Source organism: Amia ocellicauda, chromosome 14, assembly GCF_036373705.1.
Source record: "Amia ocellicauda isolate fAmiCal2 chromosome 14, fAmiCal2.hap1, whole genome shotgun sequence".
Lineage (NCBI taxonomy): Eukaryota > Metazoa > Chordata > Actinopteri > Amiiformes > Amiidae > Amia > Amia ocellicauda.
The window spans coordinates 28932163-28951795 of record NC_089863.1 but is presented as its reverse complement, the minus strand read 5'-3'; the positions used below and the strand labels follow the sequence as shown (position 1 = coordinate 28951795).

Below are 19633 nucleotides of genomic sequence, written 5' to 3'. Positions count from 1 at the left end.
TTACACCATATGCTCCCTCTTGCTCCTTAAGGTCAACCAGACAAGGTTAACTGCATGTGCCTCTAACTAAATTCAAATCTTTTGGAGATCGTGTGTTTAGTGTTTATGTATGACCTCAAATTATGTAATTATCTCCCCTTCAAGATTAGAGAAGCTACTTCCATACTTATTTTTAGACAGAAGTTCAAAACATATACACTCACCTAAAGGATTATTAGGAACACCTGTTCAATTTCTCATTAATGCAATTATCTAACCAACCAATCACATGGCAGTTGCTTCAATGCATTTAGGGGTGTGGTCCTGGTCAAGACAATCTCCTGAACTCCAAACTGAATGTCTGAATGGGAAAGAAAGGTGATTTAAGCAATTTTGAGCGTGGCATGGTTGTTGGTGCCAGATGGGCCGGTCTGAGTATTTCACAATCTGCTCAGTTACTGGGATTTTCACGCACAACCATTTCTAGGGTTTACAAAGAATGGTGTGAAAAGGGAAAAACATCCAGTATGCGGCAGTCCTGTGGGCGAAAATGCTTTGTTGATGCTAGAGGTCAGACGAGAATGGGCCGACTGATTCAAGCTGATAGAAGAGCAACTTTGACTGAAATAACCACTTGTTACAACCGAGGTATGCAGCAAAGCATTTGTGAAGCCACAACACGTACAACTTTGAGGCGGATGGGCTACAACAGCAGAACACCCCACCGGGTACCACTCATCTCCACTACAAATAGGAAAAAGAGGCTACAATTTGCACAAGCTCACCAAAATTGGACAGTTGAAGACTGGAAAAATGTTGCCTGGTCTGATGAGTCTCGATTTCTGTTGAGACATTCAGATGATAGAGTCAGAATTTGGCGTAAACAGAATGAGAACATGGATCCATCATGCCTTGTTACCACTGTGCAGGCTGGTGGTGGTGGTGTAATGGTGTGGGGGATGTTTTCTTGGCACACTTTAGGCCCCTTAGTGCCAATTGGGCATCGTTTAAATGCCACGGCCTACCTGAGCATTGTTTCTGACCATGTCCATCCCTTTATGACCACCATGTACCCATCCTCTGATGGCTACTTCCAGCAGGATAATGCACCATGTCACAAAGGTCGAATCATTTCAAATTGGTTTCTTGAACATGACAATGAGTTCACTGTACTAAACTGGCCCCCACAGTCACCAGATCTCAACCCAATAGAGCATCTTTGGGATGTGGTGGAACGGGAGCTTCGTGCCCTGGATGTGCATCCCACAAATCTCCATCAACTGCAAGATGCTATCCTATCAATATGGGCCAACATTTCTAAAGAATGCTTTCAGCACCTTGTTGAATCAATGCCACGTAGAATTAAGGCAGTTCTGAAGGTGAAAGGGGGTCAAACACAGTATTAGTATGGTGTTCCTAATAATCCTTTAGGTGAGTGTATGTGTGCTATTGTGTATATATACAGTTAGGTCCATAAATATTTGTACAGTGACACAATTGTCATCATTTTGTCTCTGTATGCCACCACAATGGATTAGAAAGGAAACAACCAAGATGTGCTTTAATTGTAGACTTTCATCTTTAATTTGAGGGTAGTTACATCCAAATTGGGTGAACAGTGTAGGAATTACACCCATTTTTATGTGTTCCCCCAATTTTAGGAGCTCAAAAGTATTTGGACAAACTAACATAATCATGAATTACATTGTGAGTTTCAATACTTGGTTGCAGATCCTTTGCAGTCAATGACTGCCTGAAGTCTGGGACCCATAGACATCACCAGATGCTGGGTTTCTTTCCTGGTGATGCTCTGCCAGGTCTGTACTGCAGCTGTCTTTAGTTCCTGCTTGTTCTTGGGGTGTTTTGCCTTAGAAATCAAAACAAACCAATCAGAGAGATAGGAAAAACATTAGGTGTGGCCAAATCAATTATTTGGTAAATTCTTAAAAATAAAGAACGCACTGGTGAGCTCAGGAACACCAGACAATGGAAAACAACTGTGGTGGATGACAGAAGAATTCTTTCCCTTTTAAGGGTACCAGAGGGGATTATCAGCTTAAGGGGTTCAATTTTGTTAAACATGATTTATTTGTTCTATGCTTTAATTTCAGTGTACATTAAAATATTAAACTGCATACATAAAAATAAGTAAAAAATGTATCTATGTATGTGTATGTGTGTATATGGGTACTTGGCAAAGTTTTCAATACCAGAAAGTCTAGAAATAAGCGTTTAGCATTGTGATGCAACAATAAAAAATGCAGGACATTCCACATATCATATACCCTTGATGATAGACTGCAATACATTGCTCTTTTGTATTTTTTTTTTTTTTACTGTATTCTTACTTTCCACATTTAACTTCATGCATTTGCAGCACAGTGGTTTTGGCTTTAGCTCCACTGAGATCAAAAAGAAAAAAATAAGATTCACCTTATATGACTATGTGGGCAGGACTTGGGTGAGTGGGTAAGAAGATGGTATGGTATAAGCAGGGATTCAGCCCTGTGTGCCAAAGGAGATTGACTATTTTTGTATTAAAATCAGTATGCACCTGAATGTATGCTGCTTTATATTTGTTCAAGGTATTTTAAAGGAAATTGTATTTTTGAGTATGCTGTGGAATTGCAAGGAATTGAAGGCCAGCAGAAGCGCAGTGCATGATTGGAGTCTGGAAGGGCAAGGAAGAAATGGTGCAGACAAAAGCAGCAGTAATACCTGGGGTAGCAGAGAAGCAGGAGATTGCTACAGCCTATATTTATTCTCTGGGGGAATGTGTTAGTTTCACCATCTGACAGTAAATAAGAGACCAGGACTACTCACGTTTCCCTCTAGTGATCGAGGGTCATTGGTATATTTATTGATCAGCTTGTTTCAGTGACTCCAGTTTAACGTCTGAACTCTGACTTACCCCTCCCCCAGGCTCTAAAGGGCAAAAACAACCACCCCTCATGGGGGCCAGAACTTAACACGCTTTTTCTAACAAGAAGGCAAACAAGCGCCTTTCTTAAAGTCCTGTAAAAAAGTCCACAGGTGGGTCCTTAATTGGTTAATGAGGGTTCCACCCATCCTTAACGAGGTTGCTTAATGAGGCTCTTCTATGCCAGACTCCTCTTCTAACCCCCGGCAGACTCTGCAGGGCCTCTTTCAAGATTTAATTTTTTTTAACGAGACTCTGCAACGATGCTTTACCTCACGAGCTTCTTTGACCAAATTCTTCTTGGCTCCTGATGCTCTTCAGCTGAGGTCCCAGAATGGTTAAACAAGGTTCCTTAACACCTTCACTAGCAAGTCTTGTGAGGCTGCAGAGGGAGCAAACCCCCTCCCCACACACACAAAAATCACCCCACCACATGTGATCCCCACCACCCCACCCCATGTTCTGATTTCCAGTTGTCTTTTGACCAAACTGGGATGCCTGGTGCTACATCAGCATAGTCCAACCCAGTCCAATCCATTGCAGCCCTCTCTCCAATGTAGACCAGTTCAGTCCCGTCCACCAAAGAGCATCCTGGGTCACTGCAGCCCAGTACGGTAGAGTGTTCAACTATTCCTGTCCCAAAACACCCCAGTCAGTTTCATTGCAGCCCCCTCACGTGTGGACCAGTTCAGTGTAGTCCATTTAATTCTAGTACATCCCAGTCCAGTCCCGCTCTGCTCATGCCAGACCCCAATCCGGCTGTCCAACCCAGTTTAGCACAGTGCAATCTGGGGCAGCACAGTCCAGTCCATTATACTGCAGCCTTGTCCAGTCCAGCCGAGTCCAATGTAGTCTAGCCCAGCCCAGCCCAGCCTAGCCCAGTCAAATCTAGTCCAGCCCAGCGCAGCCTAGTCCAGCCCAGTACACCAATATGGCGCAGTCTGGGAGGCAGAGTGGCGGTCAGCTTGTGCTGCACAGCGTTCTCACTGAGAATATAGCGCACAGCCACGCAGCCACTACACACAGCACACAGAGAGAGGGAGGGAGGGGAAGAGAGAGGGTAAAAAGGGAGGGAGAGAGAGAGAGAGAGAGAGAGAAAGGGAGGGAGACTTCTGCACACACTCACTGCCCTGTTCACACAGCTAAACTGAACTACAGAACAAACAAACAGAGTGGCGTTAACAATTCTGCAGAGACTAGCATTCTGGCTGCTGTTGGGGGGGGTTCTTCACACTCTTTCACTTGGTAAAGAAATTGATCTACCAGGGAGTTAACTATCTGAGTGGTATACATAAATACACACGCAGAGACAGAGACACGCGGAGATGGAGACAGAGAGACAGGTGGAGACGGAGACACGCAGAGATGGGCACATATATGCATATTACATTACTGGGCCTGTGAGAGCTGCCCCTTGTACCGAGAGAGATGGAGGGAGAAACAGAGGAGAGGGAGAGGGAGATTTAATTCATAGGGGAATTATTCAGTGAATCGGGCGCTGATTCAGCAAACAGCCTGTGAGAGCAGTGGAGCAGACAGGAGGGGAGTGGAGAGAGGAAGGGGGAAAGAAGGAGAGAAAGAGGCAGAGGGGAGAGAGGGAGGGGGGAAAGGAGGGAGGAAGAGAGGGAGGGAGCTGTGCCAGATAAGCAGTCCCACCCACTGCACACTGTAGAGAGGGAGGACTGCATTACTGTCATTCTCTCTCATGTCCCTCCACCTCATCTCTCTCTCTCAGGTCAACAAAACAAACAAGCACACAAGCCAACAATCAGACCAAACACAGTAGGTACCCGACAGCCTGGGAAATGGACAGTGCTCCGTAGGGACACAGTGCAGTAGAGTACAGTCAGGGCTCAGAATAGTGTATTACAGCACAGTACAATACAGCGCAGTGCAGTACAGTGCAGTGCAGTGCAGTGCAGTGCAGTCCTGGTCTCTCTCTCTCTCTCTGTCTCTCTCTCTCTCCCTCTCCCTCTCTCACTCTCGCTCGGTGAAGGGGGGCTCCTCTGCGATGGGGGGGGGGCCAGGGCTGCTGGCTCCACTGATGCGTGCCGCCACCCCTCTCCAACCAAACAGAGCCTCCTGGAGGACAGAGAGAGAGAGCAAGATTAGTAGGAGTAAAACATGACCAGTAGAGATGAGAGAGAGAGAGAGAGTGAGTCTGAAATTGCCCATTTAACTTACCTGCACTGCCCCCAGCCCAGCGGCGGCCCAGCCCCCTCCTTCGCTGGCTCCTGGGCTCCTGGCTGGCGGGGTGGGGAGGGCGGGGCTGAGGCCAGGCAGAGGCGGAGTCTGGGTGGGAGTAAGGCTGGGCTCTGGCACGGGCGTCTGTGAGGGCGTGGGTGTGGCGGAGGCGGTGGTGGGGGTGGAGGGGGCCTCGGGAGGGGGGCTGTCGGGCGGGGGGGCGCGTCTCTTGCGCAGCGTGTCAATCCAGCTGGTGCTATGGCGGCCTGTGAAGCTGGACAGGGCCAGCGAGCTCAGCCGCATGTTCTTGCCTGAGGTGATGAGCTCCCCGAAGCCCTCCTGGTGGGCAAAGGCGTAGCCCGACCTGCGAGAACCCGCCCGCCCACCCCGCCCCAGCGGCCCCCGGCCCCCGGCGCCCGGCTTCTGCTTCTTGCGCACCAGCTGGGTGTAGCGCACCTGAGAAAGGAGAGAGAGAGAGACGGGAGGGGTGGGTTAGTGTACATTGTACTGGAGAGAGAGTGAGAGAGAGAGAGAGAGAGATTAGACGAGAGAGAGCAAAAATAAAAGATTCTGGGAAAGAGAGAGAGAGACAGAGGGTGGGTGGGGAGAGAGGAGGATAGGGGGAGGGTGAGAGTGTGGCAAGAAGGAGGGAGGGAGAGGGAAAATGGTGTTAATATGTAACAGAGTCTAAAGAGACACTGCTGAAATGCACATCAGAGAGAGAGAGAGAGAGAGAGAGAGAGACAGACAGAAGGGGCCCCTTTCACCCATTGCCTCCCCCATCTCCGCCAGCCTCACCGTGTCAGAGAGCTGGGGCTTGAGATCCAGTTTGAGGAAGCGGAAGGCCACCACAGGTACGATGCAGATCACAGTGGACAGGGCCATGGTCAGCCACACCACTGGCTGACCCAGTGTGTTCTGAGCTGCACCTGCAAAACAACACACACACACATCATACGCAGAACACACACAACAAACACACACACTGTAAATGACACCCTTGATCAAAATGTTAGTTACACATTAACTAACAGAAACATGCTTATTAAGATCTAATGCACCATACATAAATAATCCATTACTGACCCTTGAACAGTTAACTGTACACCACACACAGCCTTTATTGCAGCACACACTGCCCTTTTCTACAGCTCACACAGACCCTTACTACAGCTCATACTGCCATTACTACAGCACCCATAGCTCTTACTACAGCTCACAGAGGGGTCAGTACCTGCGAATCTGAACTGGTTGGGGAAGATGGAGAACAGGGTGTTGCTGTGCAGAGTAAACAGGATGGTGAAGTAGGCGCCAAGGGAGCCCCAGATGAAGAAGTGGTTGATGGCCGTCCAGTAGCCAGTGTCCAGGGCAATCTACACAGACACGCACGCACACGCACGCACACACACACACAGAAACTGTTAGTTGTGCATGTAACACACATACAAATAACACTGTGCCTGCCTGCCATAGCCACTTAGATATCTCCGAGGGCTTTGCTGCTCTACATTTACTAACTATAAAAAGACACTATAGCCAGTATATTTATCATTATAGATATTGTATCCAAAACACTACAATGAGCCCCTACACTACAGGACAGCAGAATCCCAGTTTGCGTTGCATCATCATTTGGTTGCGGTTTCCACGGCGGTGCGGCCCACCTGCACGCTGACCACGATGACGAGGGAGGTTGCCACGGTGACGGCGAAAGTCTGGTAGTCGGCAAGGGCGGTGCCGTCGTCCCGCGTGGCCTCGGCGAACACGCCACACGGCACAAAGAACAGCACCACGGAGGTGTAGATGCCCTGGGCGATGCAGATGAAGAACTCCCGCTTGTTGAAGAGCAGGTTGAGCTGCCCCGGCTCGTACAGCTTGGGGTACTCCAGGCTGCGCTGCTCTGGGACGTCCTGGCAGAGAGAGGGAGATGGGGGTTAGAGAGAGGAGGGGGGTCAGAGGCAGAGAGAGTAAAATCACAGAGATTGAGTGAAAGAGAGAAGGTGGAAGAGGGAGAGGTCTCTCTCACCTGGTCGAAGATGCCCATGGCCAGCACAGGCAGTGAGGTGTACACGATATTGTACAGTGTGATGAAATACTGATCATATACCGTCTGACAGAGAGAGAGAGAGAGAGAGATTAGTACAGTGAGCCAATATATTTGGGTGTGTGTGTCTGTGCATGCTTCCATGTGTGTGCAGGTGTCTGTCCATGTCTGTGTGCGTGCATGCGTGCGTGTGTGTCTGACCTTGTCTGTGTGTCTGTCCATGTGAGTGCGTGCGTGTCTGTCCATCAGTGTGCTGCCTGTCGGTGTGTATTTGTCTGTGTGTGTGTTTGTGTGTCCATGTGAGTGCATGTCAGGGTGTGTGTGTGTGCTCACCTGCGCAGAGAAGCCGCAGAAGAACCCAAACCAGAAGTGCACCATGGTGAAGGCGAAGTTCTTGTAGAAGAAATAGCACAGGAAGCGGCACATGCGCAGGTAGGACCAACGGCCGTGCACCAGCAGGAGGCGCTGCAGGAAGCGGAACTGAGAGAAGGAGTAGTCGGACGCCAGCACTGCCTGGATACCCTCCTGACCACTGATACCCACTCCAATGTGGGCCGCTGCATGGCGGTGGGGGGGTGAGGGGAGGGGAAAAGAGTAAAGGGAGAGGTGAAACAGGGGAAGAGAGAGAGAGAGACAGCGAGAGGAAGGGAGAAAAAGAACCCTTGTTAGTTTGTTTACAGTGCTGGAGAATGGATGATGCATGTTAAGTGTGAGTGCGTGTGTGTTATTGCGTAGGGAGAATATATTGTGTAACACTAGCTCTGAAATCAGGGGCCGCAGAGTTAGACAGACATCCTACATTCAGTACTACATTCCCCAGAAGGAAATTTGGGTTACATGGCTAAAAAAAACAAAGGGTAATTGATGTTAACTTGAACCAAGTTCTGCAGACCAAATCCAATTCACTCAAGACTGTCAGTACCCACGTCAGTTTGCGTGTCTGATTCCCCCTGGTGGCGACTGGGGGGGCACTGCACAGTCTCAGTCCATCAGTCCACCACTGCACTTCCTGCAAACTCCGAGTTGCACCCCATGGTGAGGGGAAGTGAAACCGCCAGGCTTCTGCATAGTGGCTCAGATGATCCACACGGTCTTTAAACACATATGTATTTCTTTATTCCTGTTCATATTGCACAACTAAGTGAGCAAGGGTGGGGGGGCGTGAGAAGGGACACAGAGATGGGGAGAGACAGTGGCGCAATGTTGACAAATCTGTAGACTGGTTGCACCACAGCCGATTGGGCAGGCCTGGGAAGGGTGACCACAGTGCCATGTTTACAACACCCAACAATAGCGGTGTTGCTCTGCTGCTGAGGCCGCTATGGGGAATGCTGTCACTGGTGCTATATTTCCTGCACCCCTGTAGATCTCTGACTGGACTGGACCTCAGTTTTGAAGAGCTCATCAGAAAAGAGGTCCCAGCGCTCTCCCTCCATCCACGCTATCCCTTCCCCACTTCTCATCCTTCTCATTCCCCTCCACACTGCCCTCCCCCTCCTTCATTCTTCCTCTCCCTCATCCACCGACCACCTATCTTTCCTTCTCTCTCCCTCAAACGCCCTCCATCTTCCTCTCCCTCTCTTTCCTTCTCCCCCTCACTCACTCTTGATCATGCTGACATCGTTGGCCCCGTCCCCGATGGCCAGTGTCACGGCTCTCTTGTGCCTCTTGACCAGCTCCACCACCAGGGCCTTCTGCAGGGGGGTGACCCGGCAGCAGATAACGGCGCGGCAGGCGCAGGCGGTCTCCACAAACTCCCGCTCCATGTCCACCTCCAGGGCGTGTGCCTGTGGAGAGGGGGGAGGGGAGAAGGGGCGGGGAGGGAAGAATACAGAGAGGGGGAAGGCAGAGCAGCGAGAGGGAGGAAGGGGGAGAGAGAGGAAAATTACTTAAATGAAATGTGAGCAGGAGTCAACTCAGGCACCCTGGACAACCCCTCACACTTGACACTGTCCCTTCTCACTCTTCCACCCTCTTCCCCTCCTCCCTCTCTGCCCTAGTACACCCTCCACTCCCTCCTCCAGCCCCACACCAACCACTCCCTCCCTCCATTTCGTTCTCACCAGGCTGTGCCCATTGATGATCAGTGCGTACTCCCCCGGCAGGGTGTCCAGCAGGGTGGAGGGGGGCCGGGGAGGGGCGCCCTTCTCCTCCCAGTCGAAGCCGTTGCCCATCGCCCGCGCCAGCTCTAGCATCCGCTCCCGGGCACGCCTGCCGCGCCAACCGACCAGCAACAAACCAATAGTCAGTCAACCATCAGTGGAGGGACACCTCACTGGCTGTGGTAGGGGGCGCTACGGGCCCTCATTCTTCTCAATAATCATTAATGTATTTAGTACTGCTTGCATTACTGCAGTTTTTTTAAGTGTATCTTGTGAAAACTGCAAGTCAGTGTCAGCTAAGAAAGAAATAATAATAATAGATTTCCCTAACCCAGTTTTCACACAGACACGGGGTATGGTCCATACTCTCCCACTACCACAGTGCATCTCTTTCTCTTTCTCTCCCAACCTCCCTCTTTACCTTCCATCCATCCCTGACTCACTCACACGCTTGCTCGCTCCCCCATCTTCCATCCATCTCTGCCTTACTCCCTCCTTCCCTCCCTCCCTCTCTATGTCATACCGCAGCTCCTCTCTGACGCTCTGCACGGTGTGCCCTGTGACCATGAACACCTCATTCATGTCATCAGTCAGCATCTTACAGGAGTACCCGATGTTCACTGCAGTCTCTGTATGTGTGTGTGTGTGTGAGAGAGAGAGAGAGAGAGGTGGGGGGAAAGGGGGGGAAGAGAAGGAAAAGTTTAGATGCAATGTATTGATCTCTCTCTATCTATCTACAGTACTGTGTAGGTGTGAAAAAATGCTGTAAAGTAAGAATGCTTTCAAAAATAGACATGTTAATAGATTATATTTATCAATTAACTAAATGAGTGAACAGAATAAAAATCTACATCAAATCCATATTTGGCGTGACCACCCTTTGCCTTCAAAACAGCATAAATTCTTCTAGGTACACTTCCACAGTTTTTGAAGGAACTCGGCAGATAGGTTGGCCCAAACATCTTGGAGAACTAACTACAGTTCTTCTGTGGATTTAGACAGCCTCAGTTGCTTCTCTCTCTTCATGTAATCCCAGACAGACCCGATAATGTTGAGATCAGGGCTCTGTGGGGGCCATACCATCACTTCCAGGATTCCTTGGAAGTTCTTAATGACTTTCGCTGTATGTTTGGGGTCGTTGTTATGCTGCAGAATAAATTTGGGGCCAATCAGATGCCTACCTGATGGTATTGTATGATGGATAAGTAACTGTCTGTACTTCTCAGCATTGAGGAGACCAAATCCATTTGCAGAAATGCAGCCCCAAACTTGCAAGGAACCTCCACCATGCTTCACTGTTGCCTGCAGACACTCACTCGTGTACTGCTCTCCAGCCCTTCAGCGAACAAACTGCCTTCTGCTACAGCCAAATATTTCACATTGTGACTCATCAGTCCAGAGCACCTGCTGCCATTTTTCTGCACCCCAGTTCCTGTGTTTTCCTGCATAGTTGAGTCGCTTGGCCTTCTTGCCACATCGGAGGTATGGCTTTTTGGCCACAAGTCTTCCATGAAGGCCACTTCTGACCAGACTTCTCCGGACAGTAGATGGGTGTACCAGGGTCCCACTGTTTTCTGCCAATTCTGAGCTGATGGCACTGCTGGACATCTTCCGATTGTGAAGGGAAGTAAGCATGACGTCTCTTTCATCTGCTGCAGTAAGTTTCCTTGGCCGACCACTGCGTCTACGGTCCTCAGCGTTGCCTATTTCTATGTGCTTCTTCAAAAGAGCTTGGACAGCACATCCAGAAACCCCTGTCTGCCTTGAAATGTCTGCCTGGGAGAGACCTTGCTGATGCAGTATAACTACCTTGTGTCTTGTTGCTGTGCTCAGTGTTGCCATGGTGTATGACTTTTGACAGTAAACTGTCTTCAGCAACCTCACCTTGTTAGCTGAGCTTAGTTAATTGATATATATAATCTATTAAGCATTCTTACTTTATAGCCTAAAGCTTTTGCACAGTACTGTATATACACACACACCACACATATATACACATATATGTATATAAAAATAAATGTATTGTGCCACAGAGCAGGGTGTGGGATGTGTGTGTGGTAAAGAACAGGGAAGTCTTTACAAAGACTATAAAAGCCAAAACAAACCCTAGCCCCTGGCCTGGGTCTAGCAAACACTATAAATAGTTCCCAGGTCTCAGGCAACGCCTTGGGGTTCCCATCAAGACCATCAGCGCAGCTCCAGGGCATGTGTGTGCAGTATTGTATAATGTGTAGCAGTGACAGTGCAGTGTGCAGTGCTGTAGTAGTGACAGGGCAGTGCGTGTGTGTAATAGTGACAGTGCAGTGTCTGTTTGTATAGTAGTGACAGTGCAGTGTGCAGTGCTGTAGTAGTGACAGGGCAGTGCGTGTGTGTGTATAGTAGTGACAGTGCAGTGTGCAGTGCTGTAGTAAGACAGTGCAGTGTGTGTGTGTAATAGTAACAGTGCAGTGCATGTGTGTGTATAGTAGTGACAGTGCAGTGTGCAGTGCTGTAATAGTGACAGTGCTCACCCTGCTTGTCTCCAGTCAGGACCCAGATCTTGATGTTGGCGAGACCCAGAATGGCGATGGTCTCTGGGACACCCTCCTGCAGCTTGTCCTCAATCGCTGTGGCTCCCAGGAGCTACACACACACACAGACAGACTATAAATATCACTCTCAATAGGAGTATCAATATCAACATCAGTATTGGTATCAATATTACTATTAGTATCAGTTTGGGTAACAGTGTCATTATCGGTATCAGTATCAATATTGGCATTAGTATGGGTATTAGCATTATTATTGGTATGAGTGTCAGCTTCAGTATCCGTATGACTATTGGTATCAGCGCAGGGGTAGTACCATCATGTCCTGCTCTATTTCCTCGTACACGGCCGCCAGTCTCTCCTCTCGGTAGTCAGTGGCCCGGCTGGCGCTGCGGTGCCTCCTCGCCCACTCCTCATACTGTTCCTCTGACAGGTCCCGGTATGCCAGCACCAACGTACGCAGACCGTCCCCAGCGTACTCCTGATTCCGCAGAGGGGAGAGGGAGAGAGTGAGAGTGAGTGGCACTTACACACACGCAGAGAGAAAGGCTGAGAGGGCACAGACACAAAAGAGAGGGCGAGACTGGTATGCAGAGGGAGTCGTACAAAGACAGATAGAGATATATCATTTATATTGTCTTCTTTTCTGTACTTTAATAAATTGTATAAGGCGTTGTGATTTATTATTATTTTATTTATTTTCCATACATATATGTAATGTTCAATTGCTTTGGCAACTTGAATTTGTTTGTCATTGTCTTTGAAATTGAGAGAGAGGGCAGGAGACACGGGGAGATGGGTGCAGAGAGAGGGAAAAGCGAGCATGTTGTTCACAGACAGAGATTGGAAAGAGAGTAAAGAGACAGACTGAACTGTACACATCCACGGAGAGACTGAGAGAGGGAGAGAGAGAAAGGATGGGTGACTGTTTCACCACTTGGCCAGCAGATGTCACTGTTGTTCAAGGTCCCTGCAGCACTACAACTGCAGAACACTCAGTGTCTGGATGCTACGGTAGCTGTGGCGATATAACTCTGTGGCACTGTGCATCTGTAGTGTCACTACGGATGGACACTCACATTAAGGTGGTCTGAGGTGATGTTGAGCAGCTCCTGGTTGCAGGGGTGCAGCCTTTCGAACAGCAGTGTGTCGGCGCCCTTGCAGTACAGCCGGATCCGACCCTCTGGGTTACGTACTGAGGGGCAGGCAGGTAGAGACATAGCATGAGATACACACAGACAGAGATAGAGAGAGACAGACAGACACATAGAAAGAGAGAGAGAGACAGAGACAGACCCACAAAGAGAGAGACGGAGCGAGACGGACAGAGAGACAAACACACATGCACAAAGACCAGACAGAAACACAGCCCGACGACAATGCTGAAGAGGGAGACGAGGAGATGGGGGGGGGGGTCGTACCGATGACAGACATCCTCTTGCGGATGTTGTTGAAGTCCAGGATGGCCAGCAGGCTGTAGGTGACTGGGTGGCCCTGCTCCTGCACGGTGACGGTGCCCGGGGTCCGGGAGCGGAACACGAAACCGAAGTTCCGAGCGGCCGTGACCAGAGCGCCCTCGTCTGGAGACTGGGCCTTATACAGCAGCTCTCCTAAAGGCGGGTTGGGGGGGGGGGAAACAGGATTTATTAAGAATAGAACACAGATCTCCCTCTTCCACTGTCCCTCTCTCTTCCTCTCTCTCAATTCAATTAAATTCAATGCAAGCTTTATTGGCAAGACGTGTGATATAATTGATACATATCAACTGGAAAGTACAGATTTATAGAAAATAAAGTACAAAAATAATAAAAAATAAATACACAGATTGAACATCATTAAAATAATTAAATAAATAAAAATAAAATAATTGATAATAGTATGATTAGGTACATTTCAATACATAAAAGTAATATATATCATAGTAAATAATAGTAATAATATTTAGGGAAAAAAAATAGACATCAAAAAAAACATTCCTCATTCCCAGTAAAGTCCCCCCTCCCCCACCTTAAGGCTAGTTTATACTTTTGCGTCTGTGTCTCTGCGTACATGCGCAGGTCACACAGCTGTCTGCCAACATACTTGCACATAAGGTTGACGCGTCCATAGGAGGCAGTGTTGCATTAACAACACAATCTACAGAAACGAAACTCTATCTATGGTGCACCTACGATTGTATGGATGTAAATTAACACATCCTGTTAATGACTTATTTTATTATTATTACAGAAACTACACGCACACACACACACATACAAATTGCATCCTGTATGTGCAGATCTCTACTTTCTTGCTATAGTTGGCTAGACACTTAACACTAGAACATGCATATACACGTCTCTGCGTATGTGCATTTCTCCTGCATATCTGTTCTTATATGTTACTATATATTTGAATTAGATACATACATGGCGTTTCTGCTGTTAAACTCCTCAAAATTAATGAGCTATAATACATTCTTCTCCAAACACCAGACCCGCAATTTATGTGATAGGCTATAGCCCACTGAATACTTTAATAAATATAGCCAACAATATAGGCTTTGTAATCAAATTAGTAAATTGTGAAATATTTATAATCATGTTTATTGGTGAAACATGCTATTTGCTACACATCATATATTAATTATAATTATTTACTGTATTAGATTTGCACTTGATATAGCGCTCGTCTGATCATCATCGCTGCAAGTTTCTAACTTTCCTTTGGAATTCAATCCTGATCATATTGTAAACCCGGGTCTCTGGATCAATGCCTTGATCATCACCTGTTTAATCATGAATGCCAATTGTTCATTCCGTACAAAGTACCTTTTACCTTTTGTCCAAAATTGCCAAGCACGAAATACATGGGAATTTTGTGGGATAAAATGTGAATTATGTTCACAAAATACTAATTCTGTGGACAAATGCGTTTTGTGGATGCATTTTAAATACTTTCGGATGTCACCACATGGTTTCTCTGTTGACAGAGTATCCTGCTCAGCCAATCAGCGCTGGCCTGACGCAGAGACGCAGAGACGCGCTGTTGAGATCTCGGAGGAGTGGCGTTGGTGCGTCTGTGGGCCTCTGCAGGCTACGCTTACCCACAAACCCCTGCTCTGCGTCGCTATGCAGAGACGCATACGCGGACCTACGCAGAAGTATAAATCGGCCTTTAGAAAGCAGCTCTAACACTGCCCCCCCTCTGATGCGCTGATCCTATATTAGACTATGAGCTATCGGTGCCCCCCCTCCCTGTAACAGTGGGCCCGTGTGGTTGCAGGCCATCCACACACTGTCCCTCCAGTTGTGGCAGGCAGACACATATTTGGCTGCTATAACGCAGTGTTCTCCTCCTCTCACAGAAGGACGGGGACCTTTTCAGTATCTGGGAGGAGTGTGAATTCTCCGATATGGTTCAGAAATTCGGTTGTGTATTCTTTTCATATGTCTGTGTATTTCGAGCAGGACAGCAGGAAGTGTCTCCGTTTCGATCTCTCCCTGCTCACAGTGGCTGCAGTGTCGATCTCTCTCTCTCTCTCTCTCACCTTCGCTCTTCTCCTCACTCATGACGGTATGGCACAGGGACAGCAGCCTGAAGAACTCGCAGGCGGCTGGCTCGCCCAGGTGCACTGCCTCCAGCAGGGACGCATCATAGAAGGTGAACCTGCCGTCAGCCAGGGGGTTAAAGGAGAAATCCAGCGGCTCTGCTCTCTGAGGGGGGGATGGAGAGGGGGGGACGTTCAATAACAAAAACACTTAAACAAAAATGCCAACAACTAAACCATGATTCGCACACACAGAGAATAGTGAAGGCAGGTCTTACTGTTCTCATTTTGGGTTGCGACCCCAGTGTGTCCATCACCTCCCCTGGAAACAGAGACGCGGGAACACAGACAGTTCAGTGAGAGTGTGTGTGTGCAGTATACAGTCAAGTACAGTGTGTGTTATTGTGCAAGTGCATGAGTGATTGTGAGTGTTATTGAGTGCACAATATTGTGTGAATGTGCGTTTTATTTTGCTAGTGCGTGAGTGTGCGTTTGTGTGTGATGACTGTTCGAGTGTCTGGCCTGCTCTTACCGTAGGCCTTGCCGTTGATGGAGCACTTGTTGAAGCTCATGATGTTCTGGGTGAGGGTACCAGTCTTGTCGGAGAAGATGTACTCCACTTGGCCCAGCTCCTCGTTCAGGGTGGTGCTTCGCGCCTCAGCCGGGGTCTGGCTGCGCTGGCAGAACATGCGCCGGTCCCAGTTAATGAAATAGCTGTGGCCCAGTCTGATCACCTCCACACTGCACACAGAGTGGGGGTGGGAGAGGGAAATGGAGAGAGTAGAGAGCAGGAGTGAGGCAGAAAGAGTGGGGAGACAGACGAAGAGGTGGAGAGAATGGGGGAGAGGGGGATTTAAAGAAGGAGATAGGAGAGAGAGACAGTGGAGGGAAGAGAACAGGAGGGAGGGTGGGGCAGAATGGAAGAGAGTGAGGGAGGGGGGTGGGGTAATAGAAGAACAGGAGGTGGAATGAGGCAGAGAGTGAATGTGTACAGAAGAAGAGAGAGAGATAAAAGGAGGGAGAAAATGGGGGGAGAATTTTAATATAGTGTCTTTAAGTTGCCAGTTGACTGGATGCCAATGGAAGCCTATGGAGACGGAAGGAGTTGCACAGCCATGTGGAGAGAGGGGGCTGATGGGAGGCACGTTCTGCTGTGTTAATGCTGGAGTCAGGGGCATACACATGGCAATGCACACTGGGCCAGCAAGAGCCCCCCCCCCCACCCTATTTAGTCTGGTTTAGGCCAGTTCAGTCCACTTCCTGGATATGCCATTTGAGTTTATCCCAGTGTTCTATGTTCTCTGAGTAGGTCTACGCTATACTGTATGACATACTACAGAGCAGAGGTTCCCAAACTGTGGGCCACGAGTTGCAAAGAGTAAAGAGTTGAACAGGTAAAAAGTCAAAAGGGGATTCAACAACCGTTCATTGCTGCCCTGCTGAAATCGCATTGGATAAACGGATTTATTTTGCATCAACCTATCTCTGTGAAACGACTTTTTCCACACTTTCACACAACTCACAAGAGTGGAAACTGGTTCTCGGTTATTAGATTATTCCATATCCAGTCATGGCCAATCAGAATAGAGGACTGTAGAGCAGCGTCTGTGGGATGCTTATTGATAGTTTCAGACTAAATACAGTTAATGTGAGGTGACAAATGTCATATTAGTGGGAAACGAGCTCACCAGGAATTTGTACTGCAATATTTTGGAAACGCATTAACAAAAAATAAAAATCGATGAGTTTGTGCAGCTCAACATCAACCACAAGCTGTGACCCAAATGTACAGGAGGGGTGCCAGCCAAAAAGTTTGAGAACATCTGCTATAGAGCACTGTAATGTACTGCACTATATACACTGTCTTGTAATACATTATACTAGAGCACTGTATTACACTATACTGCACTATACAATGGTACTGAACATTGTACTGTATTATACTGTACTGCACTATACAATACTGTATTATACTACACTATACAATACTGTACTATACTGTACTGCACTATACAATACTGTACTGTATTATACTACACTATACACTGAACTGTACTATACTGCACTACACTATACACTGGACTACACTGCACAGCATAACGCAGAGGGGTGGGGGGTCTAAGGGATTGGTGGGGTGTGAGTTTGGGTCTAGGGGGGTGTCAATCTTACCTGGGGGGTGGTTCTGAAGAAATCAGTGGAAAGTAGTAATGAAAAACAAAATTAATTGAAGAAATAAGTTGGAAAAGAAGACGACAAATCAATAAAAGCGATAAGCAGATCACATAAAACGCATGATCAATAGTCCTGTCAGGCACTGCTGTAGCTATGCGTCAGATCCTGTAACTGGGTCACACTACTGTACTGTGTGCTGTGTGTACTATGTGCTCTGGGCTGTGTGCTCTATGCTTGTGTGTGTATTGCGTGCTATGGGCTGTGTGTGTACTGTGTGCTCTGCACGGTGTATTTACTGTGTGCCCTGTGCTGTGTATAAATTGCTTTCTTAAGGATAAGGGCTGTGTTCCTCCAGGGGGAGCGACCGTGTTCATCAAGGCTGCGTCTCTGACCTGACATAGAGGGAGATGGGCACCACGGTGTTGAGGATGATGACGTAGGACCAGAAGGACAGGAAGCCAGAGAACAGGAAGTTGTCAACAGGCTGGTCCCAGGGCAAGTAGAGCTGGAAGAGCGAGCCCACCTCCTTCTCCCACACCGCGTTCCCAATCGCCAGGATCACACCCATACACACCAGGAACCCGAAGATCTGCACAGAGACCAACACACACAGACACAGAGGGAGAGAGAGCACACACACATGAGTGGAGTGATAGACAGAGGGAGGAGGGGGCTGGGGAGGTGGAGGTGGAAGCAGAAGAGGCAATGAGGGGGAGAATGAGTCTCATACCCAGAGCACCAGAGTGTTCATCAGCCGGTCGATACTCGTTCTCTTAAACTTGGTGCGTCCACTGTTCTGCATCAGCTTAGTGTCGGGCCCTGAGAGGGAGGGAAGGGGAGGGAGAGAGAAAGGTTAGTTAGTACACTCAGGATTCTAGTACTCTGGAGAGACACAGAGGGAGGGAGACAGGGTGGCAGACAGAGCTGCAGACAGGGAGGCAAACAGGCGCACCTGCGAAGATGACCAGGCCATAGCAGCTCTCCGTATTGCGGAGCACACAGCCCCTCAGCAGCATGTTCTGGTTGCTAAGGCTGTACTTGCTGTCCTTCCAGTACAGAGTCCCACAGAACCGGTCCAGCTTGTTATTGGGAGGCTCACAGATCACCTCCCCTACACACAGACACACACACACACACAGACAGGGGCAGAAGTACAGAATGTCAGTACAATGGTGAGAGACAGAGCAAGACACAGGAAGAGAGAGAGAGAGAGAGAGAGAGAGAGAGAGAGAGAGAGAGAGGCAGACAGGAGAGAGAGAGAGGCAGTCAGTGCTCATACCGTTGAACTGGGCCAGCCTCTCAGCATCTCCGAGCTCCGAGGTAACAGGCAGGGACTGGCGTACCTTCATGTTGGTCTCCCTATGGCAGACAGACAGGCGATACAGTGAGACAGACAGGCAGACAGAGTGCAACACAGGTGGGCAGACACAGGGAGACAGACAGCCAAACTGTGTGAGCCTATGTAAGTTGGCGCATGTGTGCGTGTGAGATGTGTGCGTGTGTTTGGCTGTGGGAGTGTGTGTGAGTATGCGAGTGCGTGGGCCTACCCGTCCAGTTCGGCCGTCTCGATGTAGCACAGGCTGTGTGGCTCACTGCTGGACAGGAGGAGGAGATCAGCCTGGGAATAGAGAACAGCCGTGAGACACAGAGACGCACAGAGATGAAAGAGGCACCGGGACAGAAAAGGTAGGTCAACAGTAATTTGTGCTGAACTGTTTGTGTCTGTGTGTGCATGCACTGGTCTATGTATGTGCATGTTGTTGGTATCACTGTGTGTGTGAGTGTGTGAGTGTGTGTGTGAGAGTGAATGTGAGACTACCAACTCACTGCCACAAACTGGTTGTTCTCTAGCTTGATGATGTCGCCCACTCGCACATTCATCCACTTCTCCTTCTGAAGACTAGGGAGAGAGAGAGAGAGAGAGAGAGACACACACACAATACACCAATGTTCTTCTAGTCGAGTCCACCTGGGCCAAGGTGCTCTGGTTTAACTTCCTTAATTGGTTAATTGGACTTGTTAGACACTTTATGATGCCAATTTCAGCCCCTTTTTCAGGTCTAAAGCAGCACATGATTTAACCAAGCCAGACTCACTCCCTCCCTCCCTCTGAAATATAGTGATACTGCACTCAACCCAACACCCTGCAGTGCTCCATACCCACCACACAAAAAT

At 48.5% G+C, this 19633-nt stretch overlaps 1 protein-coding gene across 6 annotated transcripts in view; it reads right to left on the bottom strand.

Moving 5' to 3' along the window:
- Nucleotides 1-1536: 1536 nt before the first annotated feature.
- The window catches only part of atp8b2 (ATPase phospholipid transporting 8B2), a 38374-nt gene continuing 20277 nt past the window's right edge, over nt 1537-19633 (bottom strand). For 5 of the 6 annotated variants that reach the window (XM_066721564.1, XM_066721566.1, XM_066721563.1 and 2 more), the window contains 23 exons: nt 19286-19358; nt 19006-19076; nt 18411-18817; nt 18189-18277; nt 17851-18047; nt 15819-16027; nt 15565-15608; nt 15287-15452; nt 13179-13367; nt 12837-12952; nt 12074-12238; nt 11740-11851; nt 9753-9858; nt 9191-9338; nt 8731-8914; nt 7461-7684; nt 7110-7193; nt 6748-6993; nt 6318-6456; nt 5882-6012; nt 5084-5539; nt 4881-4981; nt 1537-1846 (listed from right to left, as the gene is read on the bottom strand). In XM_066721564.1, the coding sequence (XP_066577661.1) occupies nt 1816-1846; nt 4881-4981; nt 5084-5539; nt 5882-6012; nt 6318-6456; nt 6748-6993; nt 7110-7193; nt 7461-7684; nt 8731-8914; nt 9191-9338; nt 9753-9858; nt 11740-11851; nt 12074-12238; nt 12837-12952; nt 13179-13367; nt 15287-15452; nt 15565-15608; nt 15819-16027; nt 17851-18047; nt 18189-18277; nt 18411-18817; nt 19006-19076; nt 19286-19358 (3688 nt within the window). In that variant the 3' untranslated portion in view covers nt 1537-1815. The remainder of the gene's footprint in view (nt 1847-4880; nt 4982-5083; nt 5540-5881; nt 6013-6317; nt 6457-6747; nt 6994-7109; nt 7194-7460; nt 7685-8730; nt 8915-9190; nt 9339-9752; nt 9859-11739; nt 11852-12073; nt 12239-12836; nt 12953-13178; nt 13368-15286; nt 15453-15564; nt 15609-15818; nt 16028-17850; nt 18048-18188; nt 18278-18410; nt 18818-19005; nt 19077-19285; nt 19359-19633) is intronic. The other variant, XM_066721568.1, reaches the window with a different exon arrangement.